The sequence below is a fragment of the Eriocheir sinensis genome, chromosome 3 (assembly GCF_024679095.1).
Source record: "Eriocheir sinensis breed Jianghai 21 chromosome 3, ASM2467909v1, whole genome shotgun sequence".
Classification (NCBI taxonomy): Eukaryota; Metazoa; Arthropoda; class Malacostraca; order Decapoda; family Varunidae; genus Eriocheir; species Eriocheir sinensis.
The window spans coordinates 19,879,422-19,893,230 of NC_066511.1; the positions used below are offsets into that span (position 1 = coordinate 19,879,422).

The following is a 13,809-nucleotide window of genomic DNA, read 5'->3' on the forward strand; positions in this document are numbered from 1 at the left end:
CATTATTTCATAACACACTGAAAACTGAAAAAAATGTTTTGTCTGCCCATGTGAGACTTGCACACTTGTAGAATTTTACCCATATGCATAAACAATATGCCCCCACCCCCACCCCCAGGGCCCCACTGTCAACCTTTGATCGCTGGAAGGCCAACAAAACAACATGTGTCGGCGGAGCGGAGGCGAAGGTGGAGATGGCTTTTTCTGGAGTGTTCTTTGGGGCTAGTTAGGCTGTGCCTGTCTTACGGCACCAATGCAGAACAGGTCAAAAGAAGAAGAAGAAGCGCACTTTGTTTTGTTGGTCCTAAGACAGAGAGACCTTGAACGGGAAGAGTTGTAAACGCCACCTATACAGACAACATGCAGACAACATACACAATAAAATAACTATATACCTACTTTTATTATTTGGTTTATCGGTATCATTTTATGTTTGTTTTTTTAACAGTAATTTTATTGTATACCGGTATTTATTGTATGTAAGTATTTTCAAGCAATGGACTTTTTCAAGCAACAGACCACCCTTCCCCCCTTTTAATCCATTAAATTGAGGGCCGAGTGTATTTCAAAGATGAGGCGGGGGCTTCGTGGTGCAGTGGTTAGCACACCTGGCTCACAACCGAGAGATCTGGGCTCGATTCCCGGGCGGAGTGGAAAAATTTGGGTGGCTTTTCCGATATCCTATGTCCCTGTTCACCCAGCAGTGAATGGGTATGAGGTATTAATTGGGGGTTATGTCCTGTCTCCTGGAATCTGTTCCCTTCTCCTATAATTCCTTTCCCTCCTGTCTCTCTCCGGCATATGACCACAGATGTTGCGCCGCCTAAACAAAACTTCCTTCAAAGATGAGTGGTATATAAGGTTTTAGACGTGTGGTTCAATGACTGGAACTACACTTGACTGGTTGCTTTTATGATTATTCTCTATAGTATTCTTAGGGGAGGTAGCTTACCAAAGATGTTAAATAGTAATGAGTTGAGTAAGATTTTGTGATTCACAGATCTGCAGAATTGGGTGTTTTATCTTTTAAGATCTTTATTGCCTTAAATATGATCCTTATGTTACATATTGATACAAACATAAATAAAACAAAGGTGCAAAGTTCAGGATCATTCATTCATTCATTCATCTTTGACGCCTGCTCCTAGGAGCTCCCACCAGGGGATGGCCATGGCAGAAGAGTTTCCATCTTTCTCTATCAAGACACTCCCTCCTTGCCTGTTCAAAGTTTCTCAAGGATCAGGATCATTCATATACTAATATCCACCTTTTCCCTCAGAAACGCCTTTACCAGAAAAGTGTTAAAAGCCGCATCAACAGAGAAGATCTTAACATGCTATTAGCTTTCACAGTTGAGAGACTTAAGGAACGAGTAAGTAGAAATATGCCATAGGGATGGTATTTTAACACAATTTTCCACTTATAACATGGGAAATATAAGCAGGGTGAAATCTTCTTGTATACTATTAAATATTGAGTTAAATTACCTTTTGTTGTATACTTATTATGTAAACTTTCTCTACAGCTCCCAGTAAATATATTAGAGCGAGTTATCCCAGCCCCTTCTCAAAAACCTGGAGTGTTCCTGAGTGACCGAGCTGCCACCAGCCACCAGTCAATGATACGAGGTGACCAACTTAGTCGGGTGTCAGCTTCTGAACCATGGAGATCGCAGTTGCTCTTACACCATCAAATGGATCTCAATACCATGGAACAGAAGACGACTGATTGCAGATACAAGACAATTTATGACTTTGAGATTGATGCCTTAACCATTGTACATAATGTTGTTTTATACCAAGGAGGTAAGCTGGACAAGTCACTTTCTCTACTCAGTATTTTTTATCTTAACAAAAGTGGCTGTTGCTAAACCTTATTTATCAAATGGCATTAGATGTGATTTATTAGAATCATAATTCATTTTCCAAAATGACTGTCTGTTGCATTGAAAACCAGTTGACTTGTATTAATCAGTTGCACTGCTCTAGTTCACAGCACCATAGCAGACATGGCAAGACAGATGCTTCGAGACTGTCAGTACGACTTGATGGAACTTGAACAGTGCAAGGATTGCTACAGAATGTCAAATGAAAAGTCAGACAAGTATTGGTTTTGTAAACCATGTCGACCACCTCATCAGTTAGTTTATGCCAAACAGAAAGGATTTCCTTATTGGCCAGCAAAGGTAGGCATAAAATTGCAAAACATTTTACATATTCTACATTAAGTGTTAATACATTTACTAAATTGCATTTTGTTTGTATACTCTCAAACACATTATGTGAAAGGCCTACCAAAGTTATTGAATATTAACTTTAGGGAAGCTGAAGAAATCTTCATATATCAAGAAGTCATGATTGTAAAAATTTCTCTTGCAGGTGATAAGAGTAGAAAATGATCTTTATGATGTAAGGTTTTTTGGGAGTCAACACCAGAGAGCAGTGATAGAAAAATCCCATATACGTCCAATCTCTGTCAACATACATACACTTCAGGTTTGTCCAACAGAATCATTTGTTAAGCATAATTGTTTGTTTTTTAGTCACATAAGTTTTGATGGTTGTGTTGGTAATGCCAGTAGTTGTGGCTGATTTCTACTGTTTCTATGCTTTTTATTTTAACATTGGTATAGTAAAATTCCTTTAATCTGGAATGCAGGGGGTCACAGACCTTCTGGATAAGCAGATTTTCTGGATTACCAGGAGGGGACCTCAAAATGTTCAAAACTCACCATTCTCAGACATTTATCACACTTGGTCCGGCAATCATCAGTATTCAGTACATGCCCCAGACTTTTACCATACTTTGTATGGCACATTTAAGCATCATATCTTAGAGATAAACAACAAGTTATTTGGAGACTTTCATTACAAGTAAACAAAGTATGCACTGTCTGTGGCAGTCGCAAAGTGTCCACCATTTTCTTTTTGACTCAAGGAACTTAAATATATCATACAATGAGAATTATTTATTAGTGAATGCTTCTTTCTATAAAAAAAAATCAGGTAATAAAATTATGAAATGGGCAACACAAATGATCAAAAGCACATAATTACACATGAACAAACACATGATGTGTTGACGGGGCAATGCTGCATTCACCATTTTCTTCTTGGCATTGGTGATTGTAATATATATCCTGGTCTTCCCTGTACAGGTGATGTAGTAAGAGCATTTGTGGTAGAAGAGTACATATAAAAATAAGTAAATTCTGGAGACAACTGTGTAAGGACAGCCAGCTGAGTAAAGATGCCGTGAACTGGGTGACGTGAACTGGGTGACGCATGAGTGGGTGCTGAATTTGATGTGGTGCACTGCTTTCATCTATTTTTCAGTATTTTTGGATTTTTTCCCTTGATTTTTCTCGATGTTACCCCAAAAAGTTAAAACTGGCCATTGGCTGAAAATTCCAAACTATCAGGATCTCTGGATTATTGGACTCCAGATTATCAGACTTTTACTGTAGTTAGTAATTGAAGCAAAGTCTGTTTTTGTTAATTTGACTGATGCACTTTTAGTGTCTATCATTCAAATCTTAACTTTACCACTTTACTCAAATAACTTGGCACTACTCAGATGTGTGTATTACTGCTATTCTGCTACAAGATTCTTGGCACTGTTGCATTATCTCCATGCTGCCAGTAGTGGCAAAATGGGTCGGTTTCCTATACTTAGGTAAAACAAGAAGATAAAACAAAATGCAAGTCTTATAATTACTATGTCATCAAAATGGTGGAAAACAAACTATCCAAGGTTGAGATGTGGCACCTAGAAACATCTCTATATAGGAAACAAATGCCGTCCCTGTAGCTTAGCTCAATGTTAAAGTGTTGGAAGATAGTTAAGGTGTCTTCTGGAAATAACATTTTTAACGGAATTAAGAAAAGAATAGCGATATCAGTACCGTCGTGGGACTTAATAAAGTGAAATGGGACTTCACCGACATAGATTTCCCCACTGGGATCTGCTGTTAGCATAGTGCAACCATGGTGGTTAAGGGCTGACTGTATTAGAATTTAGATACTGTTGTTGTTGCAGCACGTCTTTAGCAAACTATTGGTCCAGTTGTTGTATTTTTCCTAGTTCTTACTACTGCTGTCTATTAATATTTGTCAGAGGTGGGTGCAGTACTGAAAAATCAGTAGTGCGGTTGCGGCAGTGCGGTACTTATTCCGGAGTAGTGCGGTTGTGGTAGTGCAGTCCCATTTTTTTCTTTCCCAGTGTGGTACTCGGTGTGCGGTACTGCGGTAGCGGTAGAAAAAATAAAAAATACTTCAGTGCTTATCCTGGCGTTCCAAACAAAGGAAACATGCTTAAAATAGTAAACAATGAAAAATTGGCCAGTACCACGGACGGATCCAGGGTTGAAATGGCCGGCACCGCGCTGGTTAAAGAAGACTCGCAGTGTAGTCTGTCTATTTAGTATTTAATTTTGAACAATAACGGAAAAGTCAGAATGATTGAATCACAGATTCTGATGACTGATACCGATTGACTGATCGAGTCCGATTTACTGTAAAAAAAACATTTCAGTGAGCATGCGGCGCTGCAAATGTCGTCTTCGATAGTTTTCAAAGTACCACAAAAAAGTACCGCAGGATTTTTTAGTGCGATCCACGGTAGTGTGGTATTTTCAGAAATTTTGCGGTAGTGCGGTATTTTTTTTGTGATGCGGTTCTACCGCACTAAGTACCGCACTTGTCCACCTCTGATATTTAGTATCAAACATCAATGATAATGAATAGCTTTCAAAAATGGTTGGCAGATGTAGATTTCAGTTATTACACATGGGATGAGCTAAACTATTTTTAACTAGAGAGCCATTTTCTGGATGAAGACTTTGAATGGGCGATGAGATAACATTTGCTGTTACTCATTGAGGTTATGGTCTTAGAGAGTATCAGGGTCTGGGGCAACATTGCATGTTCTGTGGCTTAGGTGAGTAGAATTGGGATGGGGATCATAATTTTCCATTTCTTGCCAGGTTAAACGAACTTCAGCTTGGAATAAAGCATGTGAGGAGCTGAAAAAGCACCAAGAATTACTTACAGCTTTAGCAAATCCTGAAACAGAGCAACGAAACCCTCTCCGGCCTGATTCAGAGCTGAGGCACCGAGGAGACCTAATGGCTCCTGATCAAGAATCTCGGCACAATCACAGGTAAAACTCAATCTTCAGTATATGCTTCTGGATTTGGATTAAATGAGAGGGTCTACCAGTGACTGGATAGCTTGCATTTGAACAAATGGATATCTGAAATGCTGAGACAAGGGAACAGCTTCTTATTAGTTTATATGTTTGATCACATATTATCTAATTGTATGTTGAGTTGTGGGCTTTGGAATGGCTGGGAATTTTAAGTTGGGATGATATTAGTGCTTAAAAATATTTATAAATTAATGCAACAGAATATCAACTTTGCATTATAATAGGTCAATAGGTTTCTCAAGAAATCACATCAAGTAGATGCTGCGCATTACTCTTGCATTACTCCTGCAATCAGAGGACAGGAGTAGTTTCTTAAGAAGAGGTTAGAGAGGTGTCTCGATATCCCTCATGAAAGTGCTCAAGTTGTAGAAAGGAGAAGATACAGACATAGGAAGGCTGTTGCAGAGTTTACCAGATAGGATTTTAAGAATGAAGATACTTTTGAGTGTAGGTAGGAACAACCCCTCACATAACTACTGCTTAAACAACAGTCGTACAAGCAGGTATAGGTGCAAGAGGTATTTAAGGGTCTTAGTGAGCTCTGATCTCCATCCAAGGGCACAATGCATTCAAGCTAGAAATCGAGCACACAGGGTACTAGGCTACTAGGATTCATTTCGAGGACCGTAAGCAACAGAAGCACTGAAGTCATCCTCAATCTATATTTAGCATTAGTTAGACCTCATCTTGATTATGCAGTTCAGTTCTGGTCACCTTACCATAGAATGCATATCAAAATGTTAGAATCAGTAGAGAGCAGGATGACTATGATGATTCACAGGTTAAGAAACTTGCCATATGAGGAAAGACTTAAACAGTTAAACTTGCATTCTCTAGGAAGGCAAAGGGTGCGAGGAAAATTGATTAAGGTTTATAAATGGATAAGGGCTTTAATAAGGGGGATATTAATAAGGTTCTGATGGTAAGAGAACCGGGTAGGACATGTAGCAATGTGTTTAAACTGGATAAGTTCAGATTCAACAAGGACATAGGCAAAAATTGGTTTACTAACTGAGTGGTAGATGAGTGGAACAGGCTGGGCAGTCATGTTGAGTGCCAATACGATAGTCACATTAAAAAGTAGATAAGATAAATTTATGGACAGTGATGTTAGGTGGGGTTAGGTTCACAGGAGCGGCCTTGTACAGGGCTACCAGCCTCTTGCAGACTCCTTATGTTCTTAAGAATTTGAATAACATAGGGGTGCGCTAGAATAGAAAGTCTTGTGCAATAAGGTTGTGGGAAGGGTAAAGACATGCAGTTAGCAAGTTCAGAGGAGCAGTTACCATAAAAATGTGAATAAAAGGTAGAAATGGAAGTAGTATTGTGGCAGAATTCAAGAGTTCGAAGGCAGTCAGCTGGAAAAGAGGAGCTGATAAGGCAAAAAGTCTTTGACTCAATTCTTTCCAAAAGAACTATTCGTTGAACCCACCCCCACATGGGGTGCATACTCCATACAGGGGCAGACAATGCCCTTGTATACCAGACCTGAAACATGCTGAAGGAACATAACTCTTTATCAGTTAGCTAATGGTAACTTAACTCTTGGTTATACCATTTAGCCAATGGTTAAATTAATTTCATTTTGTGTTGCTTCACTTTAAGTCACCATTTTCAGGAACTTCGCAGCAATGTTAAGTGAAGACTTATTGTACATCAATTTTGGATTATGGTAATTAGAATCATAATATTTAATAATTATATTAGTAGTAATTGTAATACCAATACCATGATGATAATAATATTAATAATAATAATAATAATAATAATAATAATAATAATAATAATAATAATAATAATAATGGTAATAATATTATATTTATCTTTCCTGTAGACCCCAAACTCATCTCCTACAGTCGTCACCGAAAAAGGAAGGAAGGGAAGATGAGGTAAGAAAACCTAAGAATTATGGTTTTTGTTTTATCCTATTTATTCGTTTTAATTCTATTTATTTACTTTAGTTTTGTTGTTATCTTTTTTTATTTCTTTTTTGGTCATGATTTGCACTTGTCTAGGTTGTGAGATGTTCTTGTTGGAATCAGCCTATGCAGTAGAACATCACTACAATGTCATCTATTTAGTGCATTAATTAATCATGGACATCATAGTTTTTAATGTGACTCCTTCCTGTATAACATGAGTTAAATTTTGTTCTGGTTTGGGTGTAAATATGTAGGTATAAAGGGTGAAGTTGCCCCAAGTACCTGACTTGTGAAGCCACCGAACTGTCATTTCTCTCACCATCAAGATGGCGGACACCTGTCATGTGTCAGTTGTTAGTCAAGTCAGGCTTGCCAGGTCACAGTCCACTTGAGTTTCTGCGACGTGGAATGACCTTAGTAGGCTCATTTATAGTTCAACTATGAAACCATTAGTGTTGCTAAGGAAAGCTGTTGCTGAAACCTATTTACATAAGAGGTATGCCTATGCAGTAAAACAGTTTAGAAAGAGAAACGCTGCCCTAGAAACTGTTAAAAGTAGGATTACTATGAATGTTAATGTTGGTTAGTGGCAGATAAACATGTAAGTAAAGAAACATCAGTGAATTAGTGGTATGATAACCTTGCTAAATCTCAAGGTTGGTTTCTGTTTCCATGTAGTATGTACAAAGATATATTAGTGTTTACGAAATAGATCTACCGCATCAATAAGTGTACAGTAATCAAAAGCAATACTGTCATAATGGATAAGACGTGGCCTGAAAGCAGGAACTAAGGTGGCGGGTGTGAGCTCTCACCTGGGTATCCACCATACTGATGGCGAGTTAAATAACAGTTTGGCGGCTTCACCACTTTCCCTAGGATTAGCTGGCCATTGTGACTCCACCCTTTATACCTCTCTGGGTGTAAAATCAGTTGTGACTAAAACAGGAGGCTTAGAAAACAATCAGCATCTCTGATCTGCCACAACATAATAGTGGCCACTATACACTTGAAGTCTGTATCCTTCTCCTCTAATAGTGTCTTCAGGTATGGGTGGGTATGACTGATTATCCACACATTCAGCTGAAGATGTTTCACACAAATGAAAATTTCACTAAAAGCACTTTGCCTGTTGGTGCTAATGGGGAACTGGAAGAATTTATGCATGCAGACATGGCAGACAAAAGTACAGCCAAATCATCAATTTCTATCTCCAAACAGGACAGAAGCAGCAGTGATGAAGAAATGCATGATGCTGAGGACAATGAGGATGATGATGACAATGAAGGTGATGATGATGAGCCTGGTGAAGATGAGGATGATGATGATGATGAAGATGATGAAGAGGAAGAAGAGGAGGAGGAGGAAGAAGAGGAAGAGGAGGAGGAAGAGCCTGAAGAGGAACAAGCCTCATCTATATCATCAACATCAAAAGCCAAAACTCCAAAAGTCAGAAAGGTAAGCATGTTAGAATTCCCCGATAGAATTCAGTAAGGATAGGAGAAACCAGTTTTAAGGTCTTATGTGTTTTGTCCTGATTTAAGGGTAACCCTATTATGTCCTTTTCTGTAGGATTGGTGATGGCCTCTTTCTTCAGTTGGAGACAAACCAAGTTCTAAAGATATATTTGAAAGATAGAATGTCAATTAATAACATTTTTATAATTCTCTAAATATACACATATTTGATTTGTCCATTGTGTAGAAACTACATACTTGAAATTGTTTTCAGTGCTAGAAATGAAGTGTCAACCTTGTCATCAGTAAAAGCTGGAAATCATACTTCCACTCTTAGCATCCATTCCTCTTTAAGGGGATAGTATCAAGATACCTCAGGGATTAAAATGGATTATATGACTATAAAAGCTCTGCCTATACAGAACAATGTCTAGGGGTCTTTTTTACCTTTGCGTAAGCCCTTAGAGTCTTATTTTCTTTCATGAAAACTAATATACTTTGTGCCCACTTTTTATGAAGAAAAGTTGTTGGTGGTAGCGAGTGTTCTAAGTGCTAATCGGTTCACAGATAGAGAAAGTCATATCCACCAGGGTTCTTTATTGGGCAAACATCACACAGGTCATTAGGACAAGCACAGCACATAGAATAGGTGTTTGTTTGTGTATGCGTTTGTGTGAATGTTGTTTGTGTAGGTTAACATTTAAGTGTTAGTGTATATGTAGAACAATGCATAAAGGTGGACAACAAAAGGACATACACGGACAGTCAAAGATAAACGAGTACAAGAAAAGTTAAACATTGAACACGCGACACGACAGATACAATACAAATACACTTAGTGAGTCTGCTCTGCAGCGCCCATTTTCTTAAGTGTCACTGAGGGGAAGGAGCACGCAATTTGAGCGGTGACTGATACAAAGTAAGCACGAAGGGACTAAATATTCACAAAATTTATCTATGACCTGTTTGGGGTGTTAAGTTCAACAAATATGATAATTTTACATGCATATGTAACTATATTGTAACATTCTTTCAGAAGGAACCTCCAGCCCCTGAGGATGTGGTTTCTTCCTCCTGCCAGGAGCTCCCCACCCGTTCCATTGGCATCCAAACCTCAAATAGGCTTATGAAGGTTAGCATGTTTTTTATGTTCATTGAACTTCATGTGGAATAATGGTTAAAAAGTACCTTATGATTATTGAAAGGACTTTTTGGGGGCTTAATACTAGGATCAATTTCACATTGAATCAGACTGTTTATTTAATGGATTATTTACACCTCTTCATTACATGACATTACATGAGTCACAGTTTTTAATTGAAATATTTCATTTTACTTGCAGATGGCAGTGGCAGAGTATGGAGAAAGATCAAACAAGAGATCAAAGGACACTGAAAAAGCTATGCGGGACCTTGCAGAAAAGGTGCATTCATATAGGATGAAATGTCTTTTCTTGTGTCTTACTTTTTACATTAGATAATTTTTTAATACATTCAGAACATTTCAGGCAATATGCAACTGTAACACACTAACCACACTAACCTCACTAACCTTTTCTTGTTCACCAAAAATAGCTTCAAATCTCTTTTATAACCACTGCAGCTTTTGATGAACATTGAACCGGAAGCTTACCCTTTTCATAATTTTAGACAAGTTATTTAACTTAGTTATTGCTAATTGGGAACAGTTATTAAAAATAAGTATGATGGAGAAGCTTTATATCATACTGGAACGATTTTACTCAGGATTTTTATAATTTATCACCTGGATATATTCATGGGTTTTCATTAGGATACTTAATTTATTTCAAATTTTGCCCCTGATTCCTAATACAATCATTGCCTCTCTGCAGTTGAGAAGAGAGTATGAGACAGAGAAGCAGAAAGTTATCCAGTCTACAATGAAACAGATGGAGAAAGAGGTAGACCGTGTGAAGGATGAATATCGTTCAAAAATATCTGAAATGGAAGAAAAGCACAAGCATATCACATCTGACACAAAAAAGAAACAATGGGTGAGTAGATTCTTTCAAGAGCAGTGTTTTGCTTAAATGATAGACAAGACCAGATGATCTCTCATAGCATTTGTCATGTTGATCATATTATTTTCTGTTTGCTGCAGTGCTGGACCTGTGAAGCAGAGGCCATCTACCATTGCTGTTGGAACACTGCTTACTGTTCTATAGAATGCCAGCAAGTCCACTGGCACAAGGAACACAAAAAGTTATGTCGTAGAAAAAGGTAACTTGCTCCAACTGGATAGAGGTATCGTAAAAATCTTGTATAAATCTTCGTCTTTACTTTTTTTCTGTTGTTTGAGGAGTTATTTACTTGTTGCATTATATTGCTATCTGTGGTCTGTAAATATGTATTGTATGTTGTGATAGACTTATAATTTCATAACATTCAAGAGTCTGTAACTATATAGAAAGAGGAAGTTTGGTGAATTTGTTTACTTTTCACTGTACATAATTCTACTCTAGTATGGCCCTGCTAAATCCCTGCACAGCCGTATTATGTAATGATAGCTACTAATGATATATATGAGCTGAGGAAAGATCTGATCACTCAAATATGTTTTCTTAAGCTGTATGTGCTGATAGGATTGGATATTATATTTTATATAGCATTTTGTCATGAAAGGTCTGGTGTAATATTAACTGTTGAATGTACAACATACATAGTGCGACCCCAGACTTATAGCCAGACTAACAAGTACAAGTTTGAGGATGGTACAAGCTCATATTAGTTTGTAGTGTTGTGTGTTTGCATGAGTTGTGGTGTGTATGATCAATGTCCCCAGACATTAAATGGAACAGAAGCAGAAATTAGTTCCCATTTTTTAAGTCACTTCTTATAGTGTTTTATGCTGGTTAAATTATCATAAGAGTAACAAAAAACTGTTAAGAAAGATTTTTTTTAAAGTCATAGGAACCAGTCTGTACAGTTTTCTACATATTAATAATGTTTACTTTTTACACTTTTATGAAGTTTTGTCTCCTTTACAGGATAAACATTTCTGCCTACTCAGATTTTTTGTTGATAACTGCTAAAGCTGCACAATTTTCAGATGACAAGTTTAACGTCTTGTGTTTATTTCATATTTTTTTTTTTTTTTTTTTTTTTTTTTTAGCTTGTTGCAGAACCAGGGAAGCAGTTTTTTTTATATTCTTTTATAGAATCATTGTGATGTGTTCATAATCTGGAGTTGCTACTTAGTGAAACATTTAGCGTTGTTTGATTCTTGTGATTAATCTATTTTATTGGCTATTTGGTATATATTTATATATAAATGTATATATATATATGAATGTTTATGGAATATTTTAAAGTTCTTGTGTAAATGTTGTTCAGTGATGTAAGTTGAATCCCCATTTAATGGTGAATGTTTACGAAGGGTCGCAGTTTTATAGAAAATGCAAGGTAGTAAAAAAATTAAAGCAAAGCTATTTGGGAATAGAGTGGTAACTAACAGAATCCATGCCCATGCCACCATCAACCTGACAATCAAGGCTATCCATAGGCAGTTTGGGAGTAGAGGTAGAGGCAACTCAGTTCTTGCTGTTTACTTTATAGTAGAGAGTGGTTACAGTTTTGGTATCCTTAGACTGATTTCTAAATACCCTACCCCCTCATCACTTAGAAATGATTGAAGAAAAGAACATAGAGATAAATAATACCATAGAGGAGAAAGTTTTCATAACTGGTGTAACTAAGACCCTAGGGTCCATGCATGTGTCTGATGTCATCAGAAAATGAGAAAAAGAAAATTTATAGTATGCTTCATTATATATGTGAATGTGGAATGCCTAGGACAGAATTATTAGCAATCTGCTGTAGTAAACTCCCGTCATATCACAATCGAATACATGGAAATTTTGTCTGAATTAACTATGGCATTCAGTGGTGTCTATTTAGAAAAATTCTAAATAGACCATAACAGGAAAGTGGCTAGAAAACTGCAGCATGTTTTCACAGATGGATAAAAGAGTGAAAGTTATTGCAATACTTTTATGTAAAAAAGATCGTGTTGGACAACATCTGCAGACCAGCTCTCATATTTAATTAATGTCAGAAAGAAAAAAATTAGGGACACATTGATATCCCCTTTTTTGTTTGAATTTTAATTACTTAAATTGTAAGGGATGAGTACTTATTAATTCATTACTTTTGGTTTCATGAAGTTTATCATTGACTTTATGGTACCAATTTGGTGCAAAACTCATGGGCTCACTGTACATAACAATGTTGCTTATTTTCAATGATATGAAAAATGAGCATGGCTCATAGTATCATGGACTCACTCAGTAAATGATAGTAAATTCTCTGCAAGACAGAGATTCATATCATTATTTTGGCTTCTTATCTTGCTTTATGGCTGGGAGATTCACAGGTGCAGCTTCATTAATTTATATTAAGTACCCTAATGGGGACATGTGTGAATTGACTGTGTCAAACAAATCAACATCCATACTCTGCTAATGCCTACCTAATCTGTATGAACATTTGATATGTTTCCCAAAAGTTGATCTTGCTTACTGGTTTACATTTGTTGGTAAATCATGTCAAACATTCAAGTGGATGGCCACAAAACTAGTGGAAAGACCAAATCAATTGATATTGGTAATAATTCTGCATAATACATATGGCATCTACTTGGTGATTCCACTTAAGTTAATCTTGGATGGTGTCCTGCCACCCTGTATACTGTTTAATGCTATAGCTTTGCACTGCAGGTAGACAGCTGCTAAGAGGTATCATTGGGAAATTCAGACTGAATTAAATCTATAATGTTTGCCACACAAAAAATAAACATAATGAAAAAATAACCATCCACCTTTTCACCAGATTTATACATGTATATGGTAACCACTCAGTGGTCCATCTTAAAAATTTCATTTATTGAGTCAAATTTTTTCTAAGCATTACAGTGAAAGAGTACATAAATATGCAAATTTTGTGTTTCCAGTTCTTAGTAATGGCTCAGATTATACTTTAGAATATAAATTATTTTGATGAGTCAACTCAATGTTAGGAATGTTTTAAACTCAGAAAAGGAAACATAGTTTTCTTACTTATATCAGAAATGTTTTAATCTCAGAAAAAGAAACATAGTTTTCTTACTTATATATCAGGAATGTTTTAAACTCGGAAAAGGAATCATGGTTTTCTGACTTATATCAGGCATATTTTAAACTTAGAAAAAGAAACATGGTTTTCCTA

At 36.8% G+C, this 13,809-nt stretch overlaps 1 protein-coding gene across 2 annotated transcripts in view; it reads left to right on the forward strand.

Annotated features, from left to right (window-relative positions):
* The window catches only part of LOC127006231 (zinc finger MYND domain-containing protein 11-like), a 26,868-nt gene extending 15,304 nt beyond the window's left edge, over nucleotides 1-11,564 (forward strand). The window contains exons 7-17 of one of the 2 annotated variants that reach the window (XM_050875850.1): nucleotides 1,280-1,372; nucleotides 1,526-1,805; nucleotides 1,989-2,185; nucleotides 2,379-2,495; nucleotides 4,985-5,160; nucleotides 7,043-7,097; nucleotides 8,352-8,588; nucleotides 9,624-9,719; nucleotides 9,930-10,010; nucleotides 10,440-10,601; nucleotides 10,709-11,564. In XM_050875850.1, coding sequence (XP_050731807.1) covers nucleotides 1,280-1,372; nucleotides 1,526-1,805; nucleotides 1,989-2,185; nucleotides 2,379-2,495; nucleotides 4,985-5,160; nucleotides 7,043-7,097; nucleotides 8,352-8,588; nucleotides 9,624-9,719; nucleotides 9,930-10,010; nucleotides 10,440-10,601; nucleotides 10,709-10,831 — 1,617 coding nt within the window. In that variant the 3' untranslated portion in view covers nucleotides 10,832-11,564. The remainder of the gene's footprint in view (nucleotides 1-1,279; nucleotides 1,373-1,525; nucleotides 1,806-1,988; nucleotides 2,186-2,378; nucleotides 2,496-4,984; nucleotides 5,161-7,042; nucleotides 7,098-8,351; nucleotides 8,589-9,623; nucleotides 9,720-9,929; nucleotides 10,011-10,439; nucleotides 10,602-10,708) is intronic. The other variant, XM_050875858.1, reaches the window with a different exon arrangement.
* The last annotated feature ends 2,245 nt before the right edge of the window (nucleotides 11,565-13,809 follow it).